The 14,940-nt window shown below is 61.6% G+C and overlaps 5 protein-coding genes across 5 annotated transcripts; 4 read left to right on the top strand and 1 right to left on the bottom strand.

Moving 5' to 3' along the window:
* The first annotated feature begins 2,907 nt into the window (after positions 1-2,907).
* On the top strand, positions 2,908-6,114 carry THITE_2112550 (uncharacterized protein). The gene is made up of 2 exons (XM_003651779.1): positions 2,908-5,891; positions 5,951-6,114. The coding sequence occupies exons 1-2, from the start codon at positions 3,027-3,029 to the stop codon at positions 6,044-6,046; spliced, it is 2,961 nt and encodes a 986-aa protein (XP_003651827.1). The 5' UTR covers positions 2,908-3,026; the 3' UTR covers positions 6,047-6,114.
* THITE_2112551 (uncharacterized protein) lies at positions 6,082-6,848 on the top strand. Its single transcript, XM_003651780.1, has one exon. It carries the CDS (start codon positions 6,130-6,132, stop codon positions 6,718-6,720), a length of 591 nt encoding a protein of 196 aa, XP_003651828.1. The 5' UTR covers positions 6,082-6,129; the 3' UTR covers positions 6,721-6,848.
* Positions 6,849-9,313: 2,465 nt separating this feature from the next.
* Positions 9,314-9,979, bottom strand: THITE_2112552 (uncharacterized protein). The gene has a single exon (XM_003651781.1). The coding sequence runs from the start codon at positions 9,774-9,776 to the stop codon at positions 9,384-9,386; it is 393 nt and encodes a 130-aa protein (XP_003651829.1). The 5' UTR covers positions 9,777-9,979; the 3' UTR covers positions 9,314-9,383.
* A 203-nt stretch (positions 9,980-10,182) lies between these two features.
* Positions 10,183-12,732, top strand: THITE_2143208 (uncharacterized protein; the record flags this gene model as incomplete). Its single annotated transcript, XM_003651782.1, has 2 exons — positions 10,183-12,122; positions 12,204-12,732. 2 exons carry the CDS (start codon positions 10,183-10,185, stop codon positions 12,730-12,732), a joined length of 2,469 nt encoding a protein of 822 aa, XP_003651830.1.
* A 404-nt stretch (positions 12,733-13,136) lies between these two features.
* THITE_2112553 (uncharacterized protein) lies at positions 13,137-14,633 on the top strand. Its single transcript, XM_003651783.1, has one exon. It carries the CDS (start codon positions 13,476-13,478, stop codon positions 14,451-14,453), a length of 978 nt encoding a protein of 325 aa, XP_003651831.1. The 5' UTR covers positions 13,137-13,475; the 3' UTR covers positions 14,454-14,633.
* The last annotated feature ends 307 nt before the right edge of the window (positions 14,634-14,940 follow it).

The raw sequence follows: 14,940 nt of genomic DNA on the forward strand, positions 1-14,940 counted from the left end.
TCACGGATGGCACCATGATGAGCTGGCAGGCGTCACTGTTCGGACCCCCACGGTAGGGCCTTCGCCGGCGATAGCAGCAAGCTGACCTCGTCAACGGCCCAAGGACGCGCCCAGAAGGGAGTATAGCAGCGCCAAGCTATAGCCTGGAGCCGAGCGCCCACGTTCCCCTCAGGTCCTGCCCTTCCGTGCCTCCGGCTTCCCCTCTTCAAAAACGAACCGGAGCCTTGCACAGTGGGTTGGTGTTGGGACTGCGGCGCCGACCCCTGAACCTTAGCGGGCTGCCCCTCGCTCGATCTGGCTTCAGGCTTGGGGGTGGCTCGGACGCATCTCGGAGCAAGTTGACGGATGGTGTGTGAGCATAGAAACGGTCGGTTTCCCAGCTGGGCTCCCGGTTTGATGATCCGTGGATCCGTTTATGATGGGGTGCAGAAAGACATCTGCACATCATAGCGAGCCAGGAATGGGGACTGGTAAGGTGTCCGTAAAGTATCCGGAAGAGTACTTACCTCCTCTGCATTCAGCATGCCGCAGGAGAGCCGTGCGATTATGGCGCTCCCACCAGAAAAGGCGAGCAGTTGTTTCGCCGAGGAGGAAATGATGTGCGTAGCTACAGGCAAGAGGCTGTCATGCGTAGTGGTCTGGCTCCGCAGCACCGTTGCCCCCTTGGCGTAACTCGGGACCTGACATCCTTGTCTCAAGCCAACGATCCGCAAATCTCACTCGAGCGGGCGGCCGGCGGGCCGATGGTCTCCCCAGGGCCAAAGGGGCGCCAACTTAAGGTTGATGATGATGTGCTGATTCAGTGCCATGTCAGCGCGACGGGAACACTCGTAGCTGGCGACAGGCATGAAGAAAGAGCAGATCCTTCTCGCCGCACGACGTCGGTGGGGGACAGGGGCAGCCCATGTCCAGAACGGGACGGGCAAGCACGGACGGGTATCGGGCCTGGGTGGACGCTCATGGCTGATCCGCGATTCGGCGGCCTGACGGGAACGTGGGGATCAGAGCTGGAACGGAGCCCTTTGCAGAGGGCGTATCGGGTCCCGGAAACATGGCTCGAGCGTCGTGTAGCAGTGTAGGTGTGGCCCAAGGAATGTGGAAAGCTGGTGCAGGGAGATTAGCGACAGAGCGGTTGCTCTCCCGCCCGGGGCGTATGATTGGATACGAGATGCCAATTCGATCTGGGTGAATCGGATGGACAGCAGGTGTCTGCGGACGTGGAGCAACATTCTGCGTTTCCGGCCATGGTAGCCAATCCCGTCAAAAGCCGGGCTGGCGCGGTCCGTAACGCTGAGCTTGACAAAAGCATGCTGCCCCTCCGTGCGGAGCTGGATTTGCCAATCTGTTGCTGAAAGCACCCCCGATCCCTTGACGATCGATTTGAGCCGAGACTGGGCTCATCCACCTGAGCTCGGCTGCGCCCAGGCCCTTGTCATTTGCCTTCAATGCGCGAAGGCGTGCTGGTGGGCCGTCTTGAGCGATTTGGACGAGCAAGACCATTCCACAGGGCGTCCTACCCCCGCTTGACAAAACGGTAACGGTAGCAGAATGGTCAGAACGCACAGCCGCGACGGCGAGCACTGATCCTCCCAACGTTTTAGGCAGCTGGTCGATCATTGAGACGAGCAGTGCTCTCCCGGATCGGGAAAGGCGTCGTCGACATCAAACGGACTCGGACCGGGCCCTCGGGCGGGCTTGGCATGTTGTGGAGTGCGGGGCCGTCTTTTTTTGGGCCCCGCCACGGTCATGCTGTCACCGTCCGATGGCGTCCAAGGCGTGCGGGGGGAACGCTGGCTGGGGTGAAAATCCCGGCGACGGGGCGTTCCTGGCTGGCGTATCAGGCGTGTTTTCCGAGATCCCTCGCTGCAGCTGGGGAAAAGTTGTGAATCCGTCTCGCCATGCTTCTGATCTCGCCGATGAGACGCCAGGGGTCCCGAAGGGGTGCCCGCGCTTTGACCCGCAGCCAAGCGGAGCATGCCGAGGAAGAAACGGCCCCCCAAGTTCCTGGATCCTGTACGGAATATTCCGTAGTTATTTTCGCTACACAGTAACGTTACTGTGGTCTGCGCTTTTTGCGAGCTGAAATGCTCCGCAATTATCCGTAATAACCTCTGTATGCGGCTTTGCGGACTCCAGTCAGGCACGCCCGAAGGGCGAGCACGGCCTTTCAGACCCCTGATCTGGTCCTTCAGGGCGCCGTTCCTGGGGACCGAGCGACGGTGACTGGCCGGAGAGCTGTTCAACTCGTCAGCGGCTATTGAGCAGTACCTCTAGTTACATGGCAAGCCAATTGATCACCGGATTTGGGTGCAGAGGAGGCGCGTGCCCCATTCGGTGTTGCCTGAGTCTGGAGCTGCATGCCGCAACACAGAGCGCAGAGCGAAGGATGCAGAGCGCAGAGCGTTTCTTCACTGCAGCTATTGTGGGAGGAGACCAGGGACCGGGGACTTAGGCCGAGACTGAACCCGGCATACTGTCGCTGAGGTGAATGCTGCGAGACTGATGACAGGAAGTCGGGTTCCTCGCCGCAGAGATCCTCGTTCCCAAGTTGCATTCGAGTCGATGACTTTAGCGCCATTAAGACCGAGTCATCCCTTCGTCGAAACTGGGTGCGGGTCGCAGCGTTGAATGTTGGTGGGATCAGAGTCCGAATTCGCAGCTGTTCAAATGGTTGCAAGCCCAGCAGGATGTGTCAATTCAATCATCATGGTTTGCATTTCTGTCCCATGCCTGATCGGCTCGTTGTGAGCAGTGCAATGCAGGCAGACCTCCGATATTTTGATTTGGCGCAGGTGAAGCTTTCCCCGCTAAAGTTAGGCGGCTGCTGCCTGCCCGCCAGCCAATCATTAACTCCGCAGCCACATCGGTGCTTTAAGGTTATCGCTGGGTCGTGGCTTGATCCACCCAGCTCTCACCATCGCGGCAGGCAACACTCGAGCTCACTCCTTCTGGCCTCCTGCGGGTGCGCCGACATGAGGATGACTGCCTCCCGATTTTTTGTTCCGGCTTGTCAATGACCGGAAACGATGCTGCCGACGGAGCTTTCCCGCTACGTCGCGGCCGGATGCTTGAGTCTCGCCAAGACCGGGAACCGACTTCCCGACGAGATTTGGTCGCTTGTGCAGCCCGGAGAATGGCATCATCTCGTCTCTTTTACGGACTCGGATTCGGATGAGCAGGATGGGATTCGCAGTCAGCATCAACGAAATGGCAATGGCCATCACCAGGCAGCCCAGGACCATGCTGGTTCTCACCGTCTTGTCTTTCTTGATCCTGGGGTCCAGCATTGCCTAGTCTCCCATCCCGGGCCTCTCGCCCCCTTCGGCGCTCTTCTGCGCAAAGGTTGGGTCCACATGAGTCTCGGCATCAGCTTGAACGACCCGGAAATGGCCCTCGTCCGGGTCTACCTCCTTCCAGACGATATTGAGAACCGCAGCATCCCCCGCTCGGATGCCGCGCTGCGGAAGGCGAGGCTCAGTCTGCTTGCGCAGCTGGACTTCTCACGGAGCACTTGGCGAGGGGAGACAAGTGCGCACTGCTCCCCAAGCCCATTGCCCTTTGCCGATTCCGAAGAGACAGCCGCCCTGCAGGTTGGCGAAGAGCAGCAGTCTTTGTTGCAGATGTTCAACAGCATGCCGTCGCCTGATCCGAGGCCAGAAGATATCTGCGATCTCGATGTCCGTGATGCCGCCTACAGACTGTTGAACAGCGATGTGCCCGGTCTCACAACCACTTTATACCTGTACCAGCGCCGATCGGCAGCCCTGATGCTCCAGAGGGAGTCGCAGACCCAGCAGGTGCTGGATCCGCGCCTGGCCGTGGTCGCCGACCAGCTGGGCTCTCCATGGTACTACGATGCCGTCGCGGGCACCGTTCTTCGGGAGCCAAGGCACTACGACGCGCCGTGCGGTGGCATCCTTGCCGAAGAAATGGGTTCGGGAAAGACACTGATATGCCTGGCGCTCATCCTAGCCACGAGGCATATTCCATCTGCCACCCCGGACCATTTACGGACGGATGAGCCGGTGATCCGTCGTCGAGTTGGGAGCCTAGCTGACATGGCTGCGGCGTGCATCACGCGTAACTCCGTGCCCTGGAAGCATGTGTTCTGCGGACTCGGGTCGGACGACGTTGAGTATCCTCGTTGCGTCGACGCAATCCGGCGAAACGAGGGTTTCTATCATCTGCCTCCACCGCCGCGCCGCCGAGTGACCCGGCAGCCGGCTACCACTCCACCGCCAACAAAGATACGGTTGAGTCACAGCTCCCTGGTCGTCGTCCCGCCCAACCTTGTGCAGCAATGGAAAGAAGAAATTGCCAAGCACACGATGGGCCTGAAAGTCCTGATCATGGACAAGAAACAGCAGCTCCCGCCTGTAGAGGAACTCGTCGAGTACGACATTATTCTGTTCTCATCGACGCGCTTCGAGAGGTTGTGGGAGGACCACCCGGACTTTGATCGGACTGGTTCTCAGATTCTCTCGAGCCCTCTGGCGACCATCCACTTCAAACGCTGTATTGTCGACGAAGGCCACAAGCTGGGCAATTCTACGATGCACAAAAAGAGCAACTTGCACTTGATCATCGATCACTTGCAGATATCCGCCAAGTGGATAGTGACTGGCACGCCGTCCAAGGGGCTCTTCGGGGTTGATAACAAAACCCCTAGTCAACATCCTAATGGTGGGCCACGTCACCCCACCAGACAACAAGTCGAATCCTCGCCGGATATGGAAAGGGAAGATCTCAGACGTATCGGCTCGATTGCGACGCTCTACTTGCATATGCGGCCTTGGGCTAACCAGTGGGCCGAGGTCGGGGACACACCGGCGGACTGGGCAGTGTACGTCATGCAACCCAGGCATTCTGCCCGGAGCACTGGGAGCGCAGCGTGCCTCAGGACGACGCTTGAGTCGCTGATTATCCGGCACCGCTTGTCCGAGATTGGTGACCTGCTCCCAAGTGTGGACGAGAAGGTCGTCTGGCTCGACGGGTCGTTCCAGGATCGACTGGTCCTCAATCTCTTCTCTATGATGATTATCTTCAACGCTGTCCAGTCTCAGCGGACGGACCAGGACTATTTCTTCCACCCCCGGCAGAGGAAGGCCCTGATCGAGCTGGTGTCCAACCTGAGACAGGCGAGCTTCTTCGGCGGGTCGTTCTTCTCGCCCGCCCAAATCCACAAGGCGATCGACACGGCCGAGGACTTCCTGAGAGAAGGCAAGGTTCCGATCAGTGCCGCGGACGAAGCTTTGTTGCGGGATGCGATAGACTTCGGAAGGTTAGCGGTACGGAACAGCATCAAGACTTGCGCCAATCTGTTTCGCGAGGTGCCGCTGTACATCCAGAACTTCCCCTTCGGAGCAGGCCGTGAGTGGTCCCTCGATCTGGAGGATGGTGACCCAGTCCTCACCGATTCGCGCCTGGTTTCTGCGCTCCAAAAGTTCCTCCACCCCTTGGTCGACGCCCCGACGTCATTGCAGATCATGTTTGACAGCGGCCGGTTTGCCGAGCGCGGCCGTGAAGAGCGGCTCAAGGGAATCGAGGATCAAGTCCCGAACGGAGAGGCGGCGGCGCAGCAGAAGGGTCAGCAGAAGAGGCTTGCTGGAAATACAGAGCAGGGTCAGGATAACAGCTCTCCGGGCAGACGGCGCTCCGCCATCTTGACCAACCTGATGATCCCCAAGAGCGACGAGACTGCCATCAGTGCCGAAACAGCCGCCGAAGCAGACGTCGCCGCCTCCTTGGCAGGTGTCCAGCTCATCGCCACGGCGTCGGCAAAGCTCTCTTACCTGGTCGACCAGATCGTCAAGCACCAACAGTCGGAGCAGATCATCATCTTCTACGAGAACGATAATGTGGCATACTACCTCGCCGGCGTTCTTGACGTGGTAGGTTTTCCCCTCCGACTCATCACCGCACAATGCTCGCTAACAGACGACAACTGCAGCTTCAGATTCAGTACCTGATCTACGCCAAGGGCTTGACACCTCAGCGAAGGGCGCAATACGTCGCAACTTTCAACCATAACCCGAAGTTCCGGTAAGAAAGATAGACGTCCCCGTCCCCATACCAAGCGGGAGGGGGGAAATAGTACGCTAACAAGTCTACGTCGGCAGGGTCCTGCTCATGGACATCACGCAGGCGGCCTTCGGGTTGGACATGAAGTCGGCGTCGCGCATCTACTTCATCAACCCGGTGCTGAACCCGCAGGTGGAGGCGCAGGCGATCGGGCGGGCGCGGCGCATCAGCCAGACGCGGGCGGTGACGGTCGAGACGCTGGTGCTGCGCGGCAGTGTCGAGGAGGTGATCGTGCGGCGCCGCGGCGAGATGACGCAGGCCGAGCAGCGCAGGTGCCGCTCCATCCTCGACGACAGGCCGATATACGAGTGGATCCTCAACGCGCGGATCCTGCCCCTCCCTACGGGCGAGGGTGGGCGGGAGCTGTCGGGCCCGGAGCAGATGGCTGCGCTGAGGGAGCCGCAGTTCATCTTTGGCCGCGGCTTTGGGCGCGAGCTGAGCCACCCGGACCAGGATCTGGTGACGGTGAATGGGTCGCCGGTGGGCAAGAAGCGAAGTAATGGCGTGGTCGTTGTGGAGAGGGGTCTCAAGAGGCCGTCTCCGCCGGCGACTCCGCCGCCGCGGGAGGGCAGCGCTACGCCCACGAAGAAGAGAGTTCGAGTACGGTTTGCTGAGTCTGGCCACGAGGAGGGAGGATGAAGAATAGGATCGCTGCCGGCTGTCTCGAGGGCTAATTGTATTCTGGTGATCGAGTCAAAGATGTATCGTGTTGGCCGCTACGGCGGCGCAACCCGACGGCGGTGGTGTCAGGGGCCATTCCAATCGACAACAACGGCGGGGATTCGAGCAGCAATTTGGGCTACCGAGCCAGGCCGTGCGATGCGAGGTTGGAATGTGGCCCCCTGTTTGGGTAGATTCATAGGCCCAGGATTGGCCACGATCTGAGACTCCGTTAGCTAAGCGGCCTGCTCCTGCGAAGAGACTCGAAAGGGGGGGGGGGGGGGGTTATAAAAGACAGGGTGGGGGCTGGCAGCTCGCAGTCGTCTCGTTCCCTGCTTCTGTGCACATCGAAACTGCTGCTCATCAACCATAGGAGTACTACGGGAACAGTGGTGAAGAAGGCTCTTCAAACAAACTACGGCGGACCGAGGGTTTAAACAATTCTTTGATCTCAGCTGGGAATATACCACAATATGCGCATTACTCTGCATACCCATGTGATCATCCGCACTGCAGCGGTGCATTAGCGCTTCCTGCCAACATGGCGAGCTCGCGGGATACGAAGGCGCTAACTACACTATTGTAAAAGGCCTGCTGCTGTTCGCTCCTGTGTCTTGGCCCTGGTCCGAGGCACACGCACAGCCGGTAGGTGACGGCCACTCGGCGGCTCTGAAAAGTTGCAGGTTGCAGGTCGACGGAAAAAAAGGGAGAAAAAAAAAAAAAAAAAAAAGGAAAATAAAGGGAAAGGAAAAGCAGGCCGCGCCCGCCCAACTTTCCAGCTGTCGTGCCCCGCGGTTACTCAATAAATAAACTTAAGGCAGGTTGCTGGCGGTCTGACCTTGCGCGCGGCAACATTCCACTCAGGACAACGCATCTCGTGCCTTGTTGCGGACCCGAACTGGAGGGCCGAGCGAGACACCACGCTGCATGTCGGCGCACCAGCAGCTGGAACCATTCAGCAGTGGAGTAGCAAACGGAACTGTGATTTGTGGAGGGGGGCTTCCGCAGCGCGGAGGCCAGAGGGCAAACAGGCAACGCTAGTGGTGTACTGTGGTAGGCAGTATAGGCAGGTGACTTGCAGACACGACACAATTCGCATCGGGCCTTTCAGGTTTTTTTTCCCCTCTCGGCCTGAGTGGGTGTTTGCGGGGGCGATGCATCGCTTTGTTTTTCCCACCGAGCGGGCCGGTGGTGCAGGTCCGGTTGGTGGTTGGGCGAGGACGGGAAAACGGCATTTTTTGGAAAAGCCAAGATCTCGATCGCGGCTTGCCCGCTGCTGGCGCGAGTTTAAATGTGCTGATGCCCACCCCCGTTGTGCGTGTGCCCCCTCCGGCTCGAATCTTGAGATCGATGCCATCGCTGAGAGCAGGGGGTTGGTGAGCACAGAGGCGCCTTCAGCGTTGCATTGCAGTCCGCCCTCTCACGACCGACGGCCGTCACGGGCATTGACCGTGCAACCAACCCGCTGTTCCGCCCTCGCCCTGCTGATCCACAGCCTGTGTCCAGCAGAGCACCGCCCGGTTGAGGAACAAAGGCGGAGGAAGACTGGAACCTCAACAACGTTTAAGGCCAGCTGGCTCGGCCAGCCAGATATGGCTGCCTGCGCTCCCCGACCATCCATCCACACCGTCGGGTCAGCAGCTCAACACCGTCGAAACTTGATGCCGACGACAAAGGGAGGATGTGCGGCTGAGGCTTCGATTCGGGAACCGTCAAATAACCTTCGGCCGGCTGCATGGTGGCGTCGGTAAGGCTGCGCCGAACGCCAAACCCCGATCTCGACGCGAGCCCAGCATCAAACCAACGAGGCCATGGCCGCCAAGACGGGCAGCAGCTCTCCTCCGCCGCCGCCGCCGCAGAAGCCCTCGTGGCCGTGGAGCAGCGGGCGCAAGAGACGCAGCAGCGAGAGCTCCGTGACGACACTCAGAGAACTCGTGACGGGGAGGCGGAATTCGCTCTCGAGTGCCGGCGCCGCCGAGCCTAACGTGCTGCGCAAAAAGCCGCCGCCCGAGCTTGCCGCTCCCAGATCGCGGCCTCGAACAGCAGAGGGTGGCCGACAGGAAGGAACGGACGAGAAGGGGGCAGCGGCGGGTGATGCGAAGGATAAGAGTCACAGCGGGAAACCGCAGAAGCCACAGTCTCGGTGAGTATATCTTTTTTTCCGTCGCTGTTCGATCCAGTCGATCTACTTCATTTTCGCCACACCGGCGTAAATTCTCCATTGTCCAGTCCGGCTCAGTTCTTGAGCGCCCGCGCGCGCGGGCGGCTGAAGATGGGTATGGTGGAGTGGACCCTGGACATTTCCGGGTCTCGTCGCTTGCAACCCTGTCCCCTAACCATGTCTTCCGTATGCCCCTGCCCCCTGTCCCCTGTCCATGGAATTGCTGCTTTCGGTCCAAGGAAAATCTCCATTTGGAAATACCAGCCCCTTTTTCTTCCCACACATGCAGCCGCAACCTTGGAATGAGGGACAAGGGAAAAGAGAAAGAAAAAGGGGGCTAGGATCGCCATTGTCGCCATCAAGTGATCTGTCGTTTGGGATTCGGGCCTGTGGAGAGTTCCTCCAGGCTCCAGGGAAGACCCTTCGGCAGTGCATTGCAAACGGCGCCGATGCTTAATTTCCACCGTTGGTGCCCGTGGCGCTATTGCTGTCCACTCCCACCCTCAGCTCTTCCAAAGCGGTTAGTGCTGGGCCAGTCGTGTTCTCGAGCAAGCGCTCGGTCGACACGAGGCTCGCGTTCCTGCATCGAACGTGGACTATTTCCTCTCTCGGCTGCAGGACGTTGCAGGGCCCGCCTGGACTTGACGCCGGCTACACTACTGCGAACACGACAGGCTGCCTTGTCAACCTGCTGCTGAGTAACGCCTGACTGGTCCGCTCGCCCGGCAGGCCAGAGAGCAGTGCAAGCAGTCAGATTCTTCTTGACTTTGAGTAGTTCAGACTTTCGGACGTTGCGCTTGTGGCCGTCTGCCTCCGCGTCTTGCGGCTGAGATCTGCGTGTCAATTTAAAAAAACGCGACTCGGCCCACCCCATCGTCCCATCGCCACGGCATCTATTCCGCACACTACCTATACCTTGAATCTTTCTCTCCTTTCCCTTTCTTTTTCTTCACTACGTGCATACCAGTACCTCCAACATTCGTGGCAGTTGAGGCGGACTGAATCCGTTGCTGATCCCGCGGTTCAACACACTACCCGCATCCAATAGCCCGCCGCCCGTGTTCTTCAACAAAGTCGGCCGCCGGCACACCTTCTCGGCCTCGGCAATCCTGCGCTGGTACAAGATCAGCAACGACGATGACGCCGCGCCGCTGAACCCGCCACCAACGCGATTCCGGCCCTCATCCTCTGGCGGCCCACCCTCGCACCTGAAGCCCACCCCCGCGCCTGCGTCTCTGCGTCCACCACCCAGATCCCCGTTGGACAGCAACCCGCGCGCTATGTACCCGCCCGATGAGCACGAGTTCGTGCTCAGGACACAGCGGGCGAGTACGAGGGTCCAGCAGATCGCCGGCTCCCAACCCAACCCGGCCGGTCCCGGTATGGAGCACACGCCCATCGTGCACAGGCCCACGGCCTTCTCGGAAGCACCGCTGTCCGGCCCTGAGCGCCCGGGCGGATACAACGTACCGCGGCGGCTGTCGAACAGCAGTGCCAGCTCAGCCACGAGCAGCGTGGTGTCCGGCAGCGACGGCTTCGACGGCCGGGCACGCAGCGCGTCGTTTAGCAGCAGCCAGACGAGCATCGACTCCTGGCCGAACAGCCCGGGCGCCGCCAACCCGCGCCCGGTTTCGTCGCCCGTGACCTGGGCGACGCAGAACGGCGCGGCGGGGCCGGGTCCGAGCTACCCATGGCACAGGCCGGCGCCCATCAAGACGTACCGCCGGAAAGCGCAGCCCGGCGAGCTGTTCGCCGCGCTGCCGGGCGAGGTGCTGGAGTTCATCCTGGAGGAGCTGCGCACGCTGCACCTGCAGCCGGGGAGCAGCAGCTGTGCGACGTGCTGGATGCGCGACTGCTGCGCCGTCGCCGTCAGCGCCCGCAAGTTCCTCAAGTACGCCCGCGAGGCTCTGTATCGCCACATCCAGCTGGTCGGCCATGAGGGCCCGAGCATGAAGAAGAGGACCAAGACGACGTACGGGTCGAGACTGGTGCTGCTGCGACGGACGTTGAGGGCGAACCCCCAGATCGCGGCCATGGTGCGCTCGCTGAAGCCGCCGGCCCGGCCTCTCTCTGTCGGGGCCGTTGCGTACAACGATCTGGTCGCCTCGGTGGTGATGGCGTGCCCAAACCTCGAACGGCTGGTCGGCTTCTACCCGACCTACGACCACTCATTTCAGCGGCTATTTCACGCCCTCTCGACGAGGCCGAAACTGAAGGAGATGAACTGGATTCTGGAGCCGTCGCCGCTTCAACGACAGCAGAGGACGCGCTCGGCCGGCCCCAGCGACGACGACCACTGGAGACCGGCAGAACTGCAGCCGCAGGAGTCGCAGTTGTTCCTGGCCTTCCACTCGGATTGGAGCCAGCTCACGAGCCTGGTCGTGCATTGTCTACCAGGGGCGGCGCTGAGTCCCCCCAACCTGCTCGAGTGCGCCATTCGGTCGCTGCCCTCGCTGCAGAACCTCTACCTTTCGCAGATACCCCCCACGACGTTCAGCGATACCAACCTCCTCTCGCTCCCCGCGCTCAAAAAGCTGTCTCTGAGTCACTGCCCCGGCGTGACAACTGCCGGCCTCTCGCTGCTCGCCACACGGCCCGCCAGCGCCTCGATCCAGACGCTCACGCTCGTGCACATGAACGTCGAGTCCCTCCCCGCCATCGCCCGGATCTTCTCCTACCTGCATGAGCTCGAAACGTTCAATTTCGTGCAGACCTACCCCCCCGAAATGCCTCCCGACGAGCTCATCATGCTCTTCCCCTACCTCGCCTCGGCGTCCCTGCGCAAGCTGCACTGGGACATCCCGTACCTCCCCACGGCCGCCGCCCCCGCCGACACCATCCTCGCGCGGAGCATCAGCGCCGGCGGCTTCCCCTCGCTCCGCGCCCTCTGCACGCCCCACGACCCAGAAGGCCTCTTCCAGGCGCTCTGCTCCCCGCGCGATCGCATCGACCACCCGGCAGACCGCTACCGCGCCGCCGCCCGCCCGCGCACCGCCAGCCCGGGGCCCGGCGCCTGGCACGGCTTCGGCCACACGCGCAACTCGTCCAGCTTCTCGTCCACCCGCACCGGCGGCAGCACCACCGCCACCACCCCCACCACGACCGCCTTCAACTTCCGCAACCCCTTCCCCGGTGGCAGCAACAGCAGCAGCAATACCACCAACCACACGCCGCCCGCAAGCCCGCTCTTCCCGCCGCCCTCGCCGCTCTTCCCCCCGCCGTCCCCGCTCTTCGCCCCGTCTCACGACGCCCTCCTCGGCCCGCTTGCCCGCGAGCACTACAACAGCATCAGCAACTACAGCAACAGCAACCTGGCGCAGGCGCGGCTCGCCGCGCAGGCACGCCTCGAGGCGGCGCAGCGCGGGCCCGCGCGGTACCTGGTGCACGTGACGGACGAGCGCGGCGCGCCCGTCGAGCGGCTCGCGGTGGGCGCCTTCCTGGGCACGGTCGAGTCGCGGGTGCGGTACGTGCTGGCGCCGGAGCCGGGCACGGGCGCGACCGACGAGGGCGGCGGGCTGGTCGGCGTCGAGGACATGATCATGGGCGACGGCGGGGAGGGGCTCGGCGGGCTGGTTTCCTCCTCCTCCTCCGCTGGTGCTGATGGTGGGAATGCTGGTGTGGGGAGGAAGGGGCGGGGGAGACGGAAGAGTAGGGGGGATAAGGATCGGGATAGGGAGGAGAGCGATGTCGAGGGCTCTGGCGGCGGTGGTGGGCGGGAGGGGTGTCAGGGGAGGTGGAACACGTTTAGTGGTGCCGTGGTGGACAAAAAGGATCGCGAGCGGTGGTGGCATCAGGAACGGGGGCGGTGGAGGGGGGTGGTCCTTTCATGATGGGTAGTCGCGGGAGGGAAAGAAAAAGAAAAAGGGTGGCCACGTCGAGGCGAAGGAGGGAAATTTCGAGCTTGGGCTTATGATGTAACGACGGACGCTGGCTTGGATGTATTATATCACTTGTACTTACCTTAGTATTATCGTAATCACGACGGCATGAGCGCTGTACTGTTCAGAGTAAAGTCTGGTATGAAGCTATCTGAAATCCATCGACTTCTGCGGAGAGTCTGCTGACGGCAGGAAGAGGACTACTGTGGTGTGACATGGTGTTTGAGGAGACGCGGCCTATAAAACTTATGCGGACATGCATGCCCCTGGCCACCAGGCTCTGGCTGATTTCCCTGGGGTGTTTCGAGTTGTTTCCTCAGGGGTAATCTAGGGTTAGGGTTGGCTACTCTCGGCCGTCGGAGTGGTTTTATCGGAGAATCCGCGGCGGAGACCGTGGCGAGAGAGGGAGACCGACGTCATTTCCTCACTCGGCCTCCTGCAAACGCCGAATTTCTTCTCGGAGGCGAACTCCCAGCAACTGAACCGAAGCGTACACAGCAACCCTTGACCCCGGCCATCCGAGCCTTTCCAGCGCACACGCAACAGTCCCGCGCAACAGTCCCTGTGCTTCTTTGCACGCAGCACAATTTGAGCGCCATTAAGGTTCATTGTATCGCCGGTAAATTATTCTGCGCAATTGCAGTGAAAAAGGAGGGAGTTCATCGACCGTGTTGGGCTTTGCCTGCTTTTGCAAGATGAGAGCGTCCCTGATCTCGGGCTCCGCTCGCGCAGCCGCGGACCTCTGCGCCGCCTGCCGGAGAGAGGCGGTCACGGCCCTGACAGCCCGGAGCGCGGCGGCTGGAGCTGCGGCGACGTGGCCTTCGCGACGGACCCTCCGGACAGCTGCGTCGTCGCACATCCAAAGTACTGCAGCCGCCGCCGCCGCCGCTCGGCGCTGGGGTTCAACAGCATCCCAGTCCCGGGACAGCGTCTCAACCGACTCGGCCTCCGCCGCCCCAGCCTCCGGCGAGTCCCCTTCGCCCTCCTCCTCGATCCCGCTCTACTACGCCCTCTTCCCGGAAACCCTCCCGCACGGCCCCCCGCCGGCCGGCAAGTTCGACATCGACCTCCGCGCCCTCCGCCGCGAGTTCCTCCGCCTGCAGGCCGCCTCGCATCCGGACTTCCACCACCACGCCGCCGAGGAGGCGGCGGCGGCGGCGGCGGAAGCGGCCCCAGGCGATGACTCCTCCTCCTCCTCCGCCCAACACTCGAACGCGAACAACAACAAATCCGCCGCCCGCCTCCGCGCCGAGGCGCACTCGGCGCTGCTCAACACGGCCTACCGCACGCTGTGCAGCCCGCTGTTGCGCGCGCAGTACCTGCTGCAGACACGGCACGGCGTGGACCTGGCGGGCGACGAGACGGGCAGCGCGAGCGCCAGCGCCAGCGCCGGCGCCGGCGGCGCGTCCGAAAGGAACGACGCGGCGCTGCTGGCCGAGGTGCTGGAGGCGCGCGAGGCCATCGAGGAGGCCGAGTGCGAGGCCGATCTGGAGGAGGTGCGCGCCGCCAACGAGCGGCGCGTGCGCGAGTGCGAGCAGAAGCTCGGCGCCGCGCTCGAGGCCGACGACGTCCCCGCCGCCGTGGAGCAGGCGGTCCGGTTGCGCTATTGGGTTAATATCCGGGAGGGCATCGACGAGTGGGAGAGGGGCAAGCCTGTTGTTTTGCAGCATTGAATTCACTGATTGGGTTCGATAGGGGGGGAATCGTTGGATTGGGTGAGTTACGGGTGAACAGGGTGTGTGAATGGTTGCGTGCGCGGGAAAGGGGCTGTCTGGTTTGGAATGGGAATCTCGGAAGATAGACGGTTTGGGCTGCTGCTTCGCAGGCGGTGGCCCGCGGCGGGCCCTAGCGAAAGATCGGCCATTTGATGTACAAGTTACTGCTTGGAAATAAATACCCAACTCGTGGATCGTTGCGCCGTAGTGCTGGTATCAGCAAGTGGTGATGAAAATGGCTGGAGAGGGAACCGGGCCGGAGCGTGCTCGTGGTAGAATCTGCACTCGAGTTATGGGAGTCGAGAGGGAAGAAGAGCATGGGATGCAAGTTCCGAGTCCGAATTGCTCAAGAGTGCGGCCGTTTTGTGGCGCCAGCCGGGCATCGTACGATGTTGACATCAGCGTTAGACCCGCGTAGAGGATCGCCCTCGGCCCCCGCACCCGC

The sequence above is a fragment of the Thermothielavioides terrestris genome, chromosome 2 (assembly GCF_000226115.1).
Source record: "Thermothielavioides terrestris NRRL 8126 chromosome 2, complete sequence".
NCBI classification, from domain to species: domain Eukaryota; kingdom Fungi; phylum Ascomycota; class Sordariomycetes; order Sordariales; family Chaetomiaceae; genus Thermothielavioides; species Thermothielavioides terrestris.